Genomic DNA, 13,362 nt, shown 5'->3' with positions numbered 1-13,362 from the left:
GAGTCACTGCCACTCCGTCACTGCCACTCCGTCACTGCCACTGGTCAGACAATCAGAAATGATGTCTGATTGTCTAACCAGTGGCAGAGTGGGCAGTGGCAGTGACTCAGAGTGAAGCTGGCTGACCCCTGGCGCTCACTATGTATACTGTGTCTGTGTAATGGATAGGCTGCAGCTACCTAAAATGACATATATAAGTTAGTTTTGTTTATGTAACTTGTGTAATTTCATACTGCGCATGCGCCAGAGCCAAACGTATCTACAGGTGATATTGAGTCATAGGCTGAAAGGGATTCACTGGGTGGTAATGGGGCACTTGCATGTAGGTGAGTCAAGATGTGGAAATGTATCACTCACAATTACCTGTAGTGTATATTACACTACGTGCATTACTCACAATTACCTATAGTGCATTTTACACTCTGTATTACCCACAGTTACCATTAGTGTATGTTATAGTATGTGTATTACTCAAAAATACCTGTAGTGTATATTATGCTCTGTGTATCACTCACAATTACCTGTTGTGTATATTATACTATGTGCATTACTCACAATTACCTATAGTGCATTTTATACTCTGTAGTCTATATTATTCTCTGTCTATTACTCACAATTGCCTGTAGTGTATATTATACTTTGTATACCACTCACAATTACCTGTAGTGTATATTATACTATGTGCATTACTCAGAATTACCTATAGTGCATTTTATACTCTGTGTATTACCCATAGTTACCCTTACTGTATGTTATATTCTGTGTATTACTCACAATTACCTGTAGTGTATATTATACTCTGTGTATTACTCACAATTACCTGTTGTGTATATTACACTCTGTGTATTACTCACAATTACCTGTAGTGTATATTATACTTTCTATACCACTCACAATTACCTGTAATGTACATTATACTCTGTATATTACACACAGTAGCTCATAGTGCAGATTATATTCTGTTCATTACTCAAAGTTACCAGTAGTCTAGATTATACTCTGTGTATCACTCACAATCACCTGTAGTGCATATTATACTATGTGTATTACTCACAGTTACCCTTCATGTATATTATACTCTGCATATCACTTACAATTATCTGTAGTGCATATTATACTCTGAGCATTACTCACAGTTACCCATAGTGTATTTTCTATTCTGTGTATTACTCACAGTTATCCTTAATGTAGATTATACTCTGTGTATCACTCACAATTACCAGTAGTGTATATTATAATCTGTGTATTACTCACAGTTACCCTTGTTGTATATTATACTCTCTCCATTACTCACAGTTACCCATAGTGTATATTATACTCTGTGTATTACTCACAGTTACCCATAGTGTATCTTATACTCTGTATATTACACACAGTAGCCCATAGTGTATATTATAACTTCCAATTACCTGTAGTGTATATTATACTCTGAGCATTACTCACAGTTACCCATAGTGTAGATTATACTATGTCCATTACTCACAGTTACCTATAGTGTATATTATACTGTGTATAACTTACAATTACCTGTAGTGTATATTATACTCTAAGCATTATTCACAGTTACCCGTAGTGTAGATTATGCTCTGTGTATTACTCATAGTTACCCCTCACAGTTACCCATAGTGTAGATTATGCTCTGTCCATTACTCACAGTTACCCGTAGTGTAGATTATGCTCTGTGTATTACTCACAGTTACCCATAGTGTAGATTATACTCTGAGCATTACTCACAGTTACCCGTAGTGTAGATTATGCTCTGTGTATTACTCACAGTTACCCATAGTGTAGATTATGCTCTGTCCATTACTCACAGTTACCCACAGTGTATATTATACTATTTCCATTACTCACAGTTATCCATCGTGTATATTATACTCTGTGTATTGCTCACGGTTATCCTTACAGTATATTTTACTCTGTGTATAACTTACAATTACCTGTAGTGTATATTATACTCTAAGAATTACGCACAGTTACCAGTAGTGTATATTATACTTTGAGCATTAGTTAGTTACCCATAGTGTATATTATACTCTGTGTATTACTCACAGTTACCCACAGTGTATATTATACTATCTGCATTACTCACAGTTACCCATCGTGTATATTATACTCTGTGTATTGCTCACGGTTATCCTTACAGTATATTTTACTTGTGTATAACTTACAATTACCTGTAGTGTATATTATACTCTGAGAATTACGCACAGTTACCAGTAGTGAAGATTATACTCTGTCCATTACTCACAGTTACCCATAGTGTATATTATACTCTGTGTATTACTCACAGTTACCCATAGTGTATATTATACTCTGTGTATTACTCAGCTACCCATCATGTATATTATACTCTGTGTATTACTCACAGTTATCCTTACAGTATATTTTACTATGTGTATAACTTGCAATTACCTGTAGTGTATATTATACTCTGAGAATTATGCACAGTTACCAGTAGTGAAGATTATACTCTGTCCATTACTCACAGTTACCCATAGTGTATATTATACTCTGTGTATTACTCACAGTTACCCATAGTGTATATTATACTCTGTGTATTACTCAGCTACCCATCATGTATATTATACTCTGTGTATTACTCACAGTTATCCTTACAGTATATTTTACTATGTGTATAACTTGCAATTACCTGTAGTGCATATTATACTCTGAGAATTATGCACAGTTACCAGTAGTGAAGATTATACTCTGTCCATTACTCACAGTTACCCATAGTGTAGATTATACGCTCTCCATTACTCACAGTTACCCATAGTGTATATTATACTCTGTGTATTACTCAGTTACCCATAGTGTAGATTATGCTCTGTGTATTTCTCACAGTTACCCATAGTGTAGATACTCTGAGAATTATGCACAGTTACCAGTAGTGAAGATTATACTCTGTACATTACTCACAGTTACCCATAGTGTAGATTATACTTTGAGCATTACTTAGTTACCCATAGTGTATATTATACTATCTCCATTACTCACAATTACCCATAGTGTATATTATACTCTGTGTATTACTCTTACCCATCATGTATATTATACTCTGTGTATTACTCACAGTTACCCATAGTGTATATTATACTCTGTGTATTACTCACAGTTACCCATAGTGTAGATTATACTCTGTGTATTACTCACAGTTACCCATAGTGTATATTATACTCTGTGTATTGCTCACGGTTATCCTTACAGTATATTTTACTATGTGTATAACTTACAGTTACCTGTAGTGTATATTATACACTGAGAATTACGCACAGTTACCAGTAGTGAAGATTATATTCTGTCCATTACTCACAGTTACCTGTAGTGTAGATTATACTTTGAGCATTACTTAGTTATCCATAGTGTATATTATACTCTGTGTATTACTCACAGTTACCCATAGTGTATATTATACTCTGTGTATTACTCAGTTACCAATCATGTATATTATACTCTGTGTATTACCCAATTACCCATCGTGTATATTATACTCTGTGTATTACTCACGGTTATCCTTACAGTATATTTGACTATGTGTATAACTTACAATTACCTGTAGTGTATATTATACTCTGAGAATTATGCACAGTTACCAATAGTGTATATTATACTCTGTGTATTACTCACAGTTACCCATAGTGTATATTATACTATCTCCATTACTCACAGTTACCCATAATGTATATTATACTCTGTGTATTACTCACAGTTACCCATAGTGTAGATTATACTCTGTCCATTACTCAGTTACCCATAGTGTAGATTATACTATGTCCATTACTCACAGTTACCTATAGTGTATATTATACTGTGTATAACTTACAATTACCTGTAGTGTATATTATACTCTAAGCATTATTCACAGTTACCCGTAGTGTAGATTATGCTCTGTGTATTACTCATAGTTACCCCTCACAGTTACCCATAGTGTAGATTATGCTCTGTCCATTACTCACAGTTACCCGTAGTGTAGATTATGCTCTGTGTATTACTCACAGTTACCCATAGTGTAGATTATACTCTGAGCATTACTCACAGTTACCCGTAGTGTAGATTATGCTCTGTGTATTACTCACAGTTACCCATAGTGTAGATTATGCTCTGTCCATTACTCACAGTTACCCGTAGTGTAGATTATGCTCTGTGTATTACTCACAGTTACCCATAGTGTAGATTATACTCTGAGCATTACTCACAGTTACCCGTAGTGTAGATTATGCTCTGTGTATTACTCACAGTTATCCATAGTGTAGATTATGCTCTGTCCATTACTCACAGTTACCCGTAGTGTAGATTATGCTCTGTTGGTTACTCACAGTCAGCAGCAGTATCACATCCTTGTTGGCTTTGAATGCCGCACTGGCTTTCTGCAGCTGGCGAAGCTCCAGTATGTGCTGGTAGAGACTTTGCAATTTGCTGACATTGATTTTTCCATCGTCCAAGTAATCCGGCAGTGCCTCATTAAGTGACACCAGGTCCTTTAGCTGCACACCAAGAATGGGGATTTTAAAGCCCACACATTCATTATAAACCCTTCGATACGTGCTGTAGTTACTGCTTGAGGATAGAAGCTCAGTCATCTCGCTCAGCGTCTAGCAGAAGAGACCAGAATAGGGATTACTAACACATCGGTACTGAATAAACTAAACATGTATAAGGGACATCCTCGTACTGACACTTTCCATGTAGATTAAAAAACACACTATTGTTTTTGGGTTAATAATAACCACTTATATTAAGTTTGCACCAACCCGTATACCAAGCTCTACAACCTAGGTTTCCTGGTATACTGTGCCTAATGGGGCTGGTGTAAAACACACCAAGAACAGTGCATTGCTGGACATTTTCATACTTAGGGCCTGATTCAGAGCTGGACAGTAATGCATTCGCAGCTGAGATTTCACACGGTACACAGGTGCGAAAATATGCTAATGCTTCCAAAGCTTAACCGTGCATGAGGTCGCCTACTACTGCTGTCTTCTCATATCCGTCCAATGTCATGCTCCTGCGTAAACATCGGTAACATCATCGCACATCAGGCAGTCATGCAGCAGGTAAGGGAAGTCTGACCAGCCGCAAACACTGCTGCTCTCCTGACACGCCGAGAGCTCTCAGGCTGCGAAAGCGATCGCAATGGCTAATTTATGCACGCCCATGAAATGGTGTTTAAACGGTCAGACACGCCTGCATTTACCTAACCATCCCATTACCTCCTCCAAAACGGTGATTACCTGTCAGTCACTTTGCGAGTGACTCCTCTGTGCGATCACAATCGCGAAACAATCGCTACTCATGTGCAGTGCGACTTACACGCATGACTCAGGCACTAAATCTTGCATGTATATTATACAGCCAAGTATACAGAACAGCACCCACTTGACGAGTAAGCAGAGCACATTCTATCTGACCATTACACAATGAAGCCAATATCTGACCAGTAAGTAGCCACCAAGATCATTATTATTATTATATCCTTTATTTTGAAGGCACCGCAAAGTTTCAGCAGCACCGTACAGGTTATATACAAAGTAACCGGAAAACATGACACATCAATGGTAGAGTAAATGTGAAATGACATATGATTGGACAATACAGGGCAGTACACTGACACACTAGGTAGGAGGCAGTCTATAGACAAGGGATGGGGGACTCACTGTTTCCTAGCAGACAAGTGGAGGTGAGTCCAACTGAGAGGGTATCGATTAAGTACTCAATGAGCCTGTACCCAACGAAGGGTGAGCACACAGAGCCAGAGTAGCTGAAAGGGACTAGGAGATAAGGAACAGGAGCACTGGAAGCAAGGATGCAGAGGAGGAACATGAGGATGGAGGGCCCTGTCTGAAGAGCTAACATGCTAAAGGGAGGGGAGAACAGTTGGAGGGTACAGTGGGGATAAGCGAAGTGCAGGGGAGGAGAAGAGTGGATATTTTGAAGGAGGGGTGGTAGGCTGAGATAAAGAGGTGAGTTTTGAGTAAACGTATGAATATGGCGAGATTGGGAGGAAGTCTGACTTGGTTCAGATGAGTGTGAGACGAGGCAACCAGGGTGGATAGAAGACGGCAGTAGAAGGAAGAGTGGATGGATCAGGAAGGATTGTGTTATCATAAGTGTTTAATGGAGCACACATTGACCAATAGACAATGCTTCTGATTTGTGCCACGCACCGAATCATCACTCATAGAGTAGGATGAACTATACTGAAAAGTGAGGTAAAACCCTTGAAAATGCAATTTTCTGAGGTCTTACCGCATTTCCCATATGTACTAAGAACCGGAATGCATCACTTCATCCCGATGGTTAACTCCATCTTCAGGTGGGGTTACCCAATAGAAGCCTATGTGCTGCTTTTCGGGATACCCCTTGAGAGAGATCAATAGGATTCCTCCCATCTCCCCCCCGTGAATCTGGCATCCTTCTGCTCCATCCAATCTCCCCCAGCGGCACTGGCGTCCTTCTGCTCTATCCCATCTGCCCCCGCAGCACTGGCATCCTTCTGCTCCATCCAATCTCCCCCAGCGGCACTGGCATCCTTCTGCTCTATCCCATCTGCCCCTCAGCACTGGCGTCCTTCTGCTCCATCCCATCTCACCCAGCAGCACTGGCATCCTTCTGCTCCATCCAATCTCCCCCAGCGGCACTGGCATCCTTCTGCTCTATCCCATCTGCCCCCTCAGCACTGGCGTCCTTCTGCTCCATCCCATCTCACCCAGCGGTACTGGCATCCTTCTGCTCCATCCAATCTCCCCCAGCGGCACTGGCATCCTTCTGCTCTATCCCATCTGCCCCCGCAGCACTGGCATCCTTCTGCTCCATCCCATCTCACCCAGCAGCACTGGCGTCCTTCTGCTCCATCCCATCTCACCCAGCGGCACTGGCGTCCCTCTGCTCCATCCCATCTCACCCAGCGGCACTGGCGTCCTTCTGCTCCATCCCATCTCACCCAGTGGCACTGGTGTCCTTCTGCTCCATCCCATCTCCCCCAGTGGCACTGGTGTCCTTCTGCTCCATCCCATCTCCCCCAGCAGCACTGGCGTCCTTCTGCTCCATCCCATCTCACCCAGCAGCACTGGCGTCCTTCTGCTCCATCCCATCTCACCCAGCGGCACTGGCGTCCCTCTGCTCCATCCCATCTCACCCAGCGGCACTGTTGTCCTTCTGCTCCATCCCATCTCCCCCAGTGGCACTGGTGTCCTTCTGCTCCATCCCATCTCCCCCAGTGGCACTGGTGTCCTTCTGCTCCATCCCATCTCCCCCAGCGGTACTGGCATCCTTCTGCTCCATCCCATCTCCCCCAATGGCACTGGCGTCCTTCTGCTCATGCGCAGAAGGATGCCAGAGAGACTTTTGAGTGTTAAGCCCAGAAGTCCCTCTATCCCAGGGTATCGCAAAGGACCGCTCCTATCGGAAGAGTTGTCCTTTGCGATTTAAATCGCATTTCTAACTACATACCGCAGTAATCAACCGTTGTATATACCCGATAAGAGGCGGGATTTAAGGCATCGCGGATGCGATGCTTAGTACATCCCGCCCTTAGTGACAGTGGGGGTTATTCATGAAATCTGGGAGAGAGATAAAATTGTTAGAGATAAAGTACCAACCAATCTGTTCCTAACTGTCACTTTGCATTAATGTAGTTTGTAATTGGGGTTGACGAGTGAACTTTAGGATGGAAGATGGTGGCTGCACATGACAATCTGCTCATACCCTGGGCACTGGATAGAGGTGGCACCACCAGCACTGGTGGTAAATATACAGACTGTCCCTTTTCTATTGAACTGCAGTTCATCTTGGAGACGAGTGGAGAAGAGTTGCTAACAACACTGGGGTGTATTCACTAAGAGATAAAGTACCAGCCAATCAGCTCCTAACTGCCATGTCACAGGCTGCTTTTGAAAAATTACAGTTAGGAGCTGATTGGTTGAGACTTTATCTCTATTCACTTTATGTCCATCCAAGGCTTAGTAAATAGACCCCTTCATCTCTTAGTGAATACACCCTAGTGTTGTTAGCAGCTCTTCTCCACTCGTCTCCAAGACGAGCTGCAGTTCAACAGAAAAGGGACAGCCTGTATCCTGGTAGTGTTGGTGGTGCCACCTCTCTCCAGTGCCCAGGGTATGAGCAGATTCTCATGTGCAGTCACCATCTCTCCTGCTGTGTCAAAAACATAATGTAGCCCCCAAATAAAAGTAAGGGTGTCTACGTGACACATTACCACGCTAGGAAATGCTTCAATAAATTGCACATAAAAATGCATTTATATGCAGTAAATATAATGAACTTTACAACAAGTCTTGACCGTCGTGTGTTTTGAGCTGCAAGCACTTCCTGTGCAGATACTACCCTGCAGATAGATGAAACCACTAAATAACTGGTGAGGAAATCACCTTAATGTGTTCATGTGGTGACAAGCTGTGGTTTAATCTTACAATTCTTAGAATGAGATGCGAGTACTTGTGAATCTCTGATGCGTCTTTTCAGTTACACTAAAGCGAGACTGTGACTTATGTCCTGACACACATTGGCCCCTCTCACTCCTTGTGTAATTGTCTCCTCTCTTCATTGTTCCCTTACACAACCATCTTCCTCATTATCCTGCCCCAAACGTCATCAGTAGCCCATAAATGGTTAAATATAACACAGGGGACAAAGCAAATGTACTTAAAAACATAGTTAAGGAACTATTCAAAACCCTATTTGACATTAATGTGTCACATTCTGTGTGGTTGTGAGATGAATAATATACATGAACTACCCGAACTAGTCATGCTTAACAAAATATTTTCTGTAGGCCTGTGTTGCTTGACTCCTGTGTATCAGGGAGCCATGATGATAAGAGGGAAGTTCTTGTCTACCTGAGCAGACAGTGAGTGACTGACAGGTTTTACAGACTTTGTAGAAATGATCTGTGTATTCACACAGGGCTCCCTTTCAATTGCTTCCACAATTTCAAATTGCCTCACAGCTTCATGCGAATTTGTACCTACTTATCTAGTTTCTGTCACTCTGTTGTTGTAATACCTCGATGGCCCAAGTAACAGATTATCAGTCTTACTTTTTAATTACTGGCATCTAGCTCAGCAAGGGAACCAGCAAGATTTAGCAGAATAAGAAGTGCAATATTAGAAAAACAGGATTATATTGACATAAATGTTACTTATATTCTTTACAAAAGTGTACTACTAGGGGTATATTTACTAAAGTGAGAGCTTTTAGAAGTGAGTTTTAGTATTGATGTTGCCCATAGCAACCAATCAGATTCTACTTAACATTTAACTAGCACCTTCTAGAAGATAATAGCTAGAATCTGATTGGTTGCTATGGGCAACCTCTCTTCTAAAACTCACTTCCAACAACTCTCACTTTAGTAAATTTACCCCCTAGAGTTTAGTATTGTTTTTAGTTCCTCTGCTGGGATCAGGCATAGTGAAATACAGCCCTGGACAGTTGAATATCTTAAGTTATGATGCATTTGTTTAACTAGTATCCTTAAATCATTGTTATGTGCTGCGGGGTTTGCTGGTACTATATTCAGTGCATCCGGAAAGTATTCACAGCGCTTCACTGTTCCACATTTTGATATGTTACAGCTAGAGATGAGCGGGTTTGGATTAGTTTGGATTTTCCCGCCAAATTCTGAATTTTCCCGCCAAAAATTGGGTCTCAGAAAGAGGCAAAACGTCATCTTTCATGGACAAACATCATCATTCCTGGACTTTTGTCCAGGAATGATGATGTTTGTCCACGAAAGATGACGTTTTGCCTCTTTACTGAGACCAAATTTTTGGCGGGGAAAATCAGAACCTGCTCATCTCTAGTTACAGCCTTATTCCAAAATGTAATAAATTCATTTTTGTCCTCAAAATTCTACACACAACACCCCATAATGACATTGTGTAAGAAGGTTTTTTTTCGATTTTTTTGCTAATTTAATAAAAAAAACTAAGAAATCACATGTACATAAATATTCACAGCCTTTGCCGTGAAGCTCAAAATTGAGCTCAGGTGCATCCTGTTTACATTGATCATCCTCGAGATGTTCCTACAGCTTAATTGGAGTCCAACTGTGGTAAATTCAGGTGGATGCACTGTAAATAAATGTAATTAATGATATGGTGCCATATGATCACTTTATACAAATTCATCCCCAGGGGAAGGCTAAGAATTCCATTAGAGCATGGTAAATTCCGCATAGACTTCCCTATAGAGTGGAGGAAAGTAGGTCACGCCTTACAACAGATAAATGATATTCCTTACTGACCTTTAATACATCATGGGATAGATAGCTATGTGTCTCCTTCAGGCGGGAGATAGCACTGTGACACAGCCCTCCGATCACTGCCATCAGGGTGTTAAAGTTCTGTAGTATGCGGAGCTTCTGCAATAATAATTTTAAAAAATAAATAATAAGAGTATAATAAAAATAAGACTTTATCAATTATCAAACGGCTGCTTTCTCATAACATAGATTGGGTCGGTGTCTCACCCAGGCCCAGTTAAGAAGTATACGTGTACCCCAAATCTGCTGCAGACCCTCCTCTCTATTTCCACAACATGGGAGGAGAAGGAACAATACAGAAACAAATGCAGCTCCAACACAACGCTATTTACAGTCACATGTCCAGCATTGTTGACAGGAGAAGAGCCACTGCCCCACCACCAGGTATGAGTACTACCTGGCATGAGCCCCCCGCAGTTCAGTTACTTGGGGGAGGAGGGTTTTTTTGATGGAGTAGTCCTTAAACCACTACCTGTCATAAGGCCGCACACAAGAGGCTGTGCAACTCCGTCCATATAAAATGCAAACGGGGGAAAACGGGGGCGACACTCCGGTTTCCAGGAGCAGTGGCCAGCCACACCCCCACTCCATCCCCCAAATGCCGCAGCATGTCAATCATGCTGTGGCTAGGGGGTATCTGCAAGCGAGATCGCATGACCCGTTCTGCACATACGCAGAAGAGAAACAGAATGATTAGCATAAGGAAAGAGGTGGTTTAATCCTCAAGGATGGGGGCTGGCATGTGTGCAAATCACTTGTTTTTAATAGCCAATAGCAGTGCAGGGGCGTGTTTATACTTTATAGTGGTTGTTTACAGTATTTAAGGGGCCGGAAGTGTGGGCCAAACCCTCTTTGTTTCCAGGCTTTTGTCAGAGACAGCGCCAAGTCAATTCACAGTGCTGTTTGTGATTTACAGTTTTTGGTGCTTTCTGTTTGCTTCATATTCTTGTTTCCCTCCTCCTTCTATTTTCTACCTGTTTCTATCTTTTCCCTTGCCCTCCTTTGCTGTCACCTTCGTTTCTCTTTCAGATGTTGTCTGTTCTATTCCTTCTATTACACTTATCCACTTACCCAATCACTCCGGGCACTGTCCTGGCCCTTCTTCATTTTACTGTCGCCATGCCCCGTCCCCGCCGCAGCGTCAGGCTCCATGCCCGCTTTCTTCCTACTGATGGGCCCCTTAATTTAGCAATGTTGGTCGCAGCTGCGCAGGAGGTTGCTGGGCGTCTGGGTCACGTGGCTTTGCTGGGTGGAGTCCGCGCTGGCCACCAGCTTCCGAGATCCCGGTCCTGGCTGTTGATGCGGACCCCCCCCCCAGTGTCTGGTCGCAGACGAGTGCGCGCCGAAATGGAGGTGAATGGGCATGCACTCCCGTGAGGGGGAAACATTCTGGTGCCGTGGGTAAGCGGCGGAGGTGCTGCTGGGGCCCTGGATTCAGCTGCTGGCTGCCCCATTTCTCCCTCACAGCGGGGTGCCGGCCACGTTAGTGAGTGGGGGCTGGGGCTTAGGCGCCATCTCACAGGGCACATCCTGCAGGCTCCTGGGTCCATCCAATAGGGCTCAGGGGGGGTTTCAGCCCCTGGGGTTGATATAGGTAGGGGAAGAGGCTCTGCTAGGTCAGTGGTGGCCTGGGTCCCTTGTCAAGCTAGGAGGCAGAGTGTACAGGCTCAAGTACAGGCAGCCCCTACAGAGGCTGTTTCTGAGGGAGCTTCTGCCGCTTTCCCCGTAGCTGCGCAGCCAGAGCCTTGATCAATTATTTCTGCCATATCTACTCACCGTTGTGGGGGCAGCCTCCCCGTCTCCAAGTGTTTCAGGTTGGATGTCCAACAGCATTCTGGCCAGCCAGCAAAGGTTGCAGGTGCTAAGTAAAGCTCCGTCGCCCGTCCATATCGAAGCAATGGCCAAATGGTTGGGTTGGTACCCGAATGGGTGAGATGCTGAGTTTTTGTTTGAAGGTTTTAGTTTCGGTTTCATTTGCCAATTTGCAGGGTTGTCAGCACAGGTTCACCTAGGAATCTAAAGTCTGCCTCTGAGTTGCCTCACATTGTGAATGATAAGGCTGCCAGTGAGGTTAGCATCGGGCGCATGGCAGGGCCTTTTGCTAAAACCTCCATTAGGGATTTTATTCTTTCCCCGGTGGGGGTGGTTCCTGAGAAAATTCACGGTAGATAGAGGCTCAGTCAGCAGCTGTCTTACCCGCCAGGTTCGTCTGTAAATGATGCTATACCAGTTGAGGTTGCCTCAGTGGTATACCAGTCTTTTGACGATGCTTTGGATGTGGGTAGATTTTATGGCGCACTGATGGCTAAGATAGATGTTGAGTCAGCTTTTCATTTACTCCCTTTGCACCCTGAGTTATTCCGGTTCATTGGTTTTAGCCTTGACGACGGATATTACATAGACAAATGTTTGCCTATGGGGCGTTCTGCGTCCTGTGCATTTTTTGAACGATTTAGCACCTTCCTACATTGGTGTGTAGATTTTCTTGCGGTGGTCATGGGATAGTTCACTATCTTGATGACTTTCTGTGTGTTGGCCCAGCTGGTTCGGATCGGTGTAATTATCTTTTGTTTTCATTGCAAGCATTGTTTATTAATTTTGGAGTTCCCGTTGCTGCGGACAAAACTGAGGGCCCTTCCTCTTCCTTATCATTCCTTGGTATCGATATCGATACCTGTGTGGGTTCTTGTTGCCTTCCTCAGAATAAGGTGGACAAGTTGCGCAATGCCATAGCGGAGTGCACGGCTTCAAGTAAAGTTACGCTGTGGCAGGCACAATCTCTCTTGGACCTTTAAACTTTGCCTGTAAGGTTATACCGATGGGCAGAGTTTTCTCGCGAAAGATGGAAAGGGACACGGCTGGAGTTTCTAAGCCGAGACATTTGCTTTGTTTATCATCAGAGATTAAGCGGGACCTGTCTGTTTGGGTCTCATTTCTACAGGACTTTATTGGCGTCCAGTTTTGGATGCCTCCAGTCGCTGACAATTTCCAGCTGCAGCTGTTATAAATGCAGGTGCCACGGTGTTCGGTTGCTACCTCGATGGTCCTGGTGTGTTGCTTGTTGGCCAGAGGAATGGGTGGTG

General features: G+C 43.1%; 1 protein-coding gene across 1 annotated transcript in view; it reads right to left on the bottom strand.

The window, feature by feature from the left end:
• Positions 1–13,362, bottom strand: part of LOC148518729 (RAS guanyl-releasing protein 1-like) — a 79,717-nt gene that overhangs the window by 34,357 nt on the left and 31,998 nt on the right. Inside the window, exons 9-10 of the mRNA XM_088477052.1 lie at positions 10,262–10,378; positions 4,320–4,595 (exon numbers count right to left, since the gene is read on the bottom strand). Coding sequence (XP_088333178.1) covers positions 4,320–4,595; positions 10,262–10,378 — 393 coding nt within the window. The remainder of the gene's footprint in view (positions 1–4,319; positions 4,596–10,261; positions 10,379–13,362) is intronic.

The sequence above is a fragment of the Taudactylus pleione genome, unplaced genomic scaffold (assembly GCF_031769625.1).
Source record: "Taudactylus pleione unplaced genomic scaffold, aTauple2 ptg000199l, whole genome shotgun sequence".
Classification (NCBI taxonomy): Eukaryota; Metazoa; Chordata; class Amphibia; order Anura; family Myobatrachidae; genus Taudactylus; species Taudactylus pleione.
This window is presented reverse-complemented; position numbering and strand designations above follow the sequence as displayed.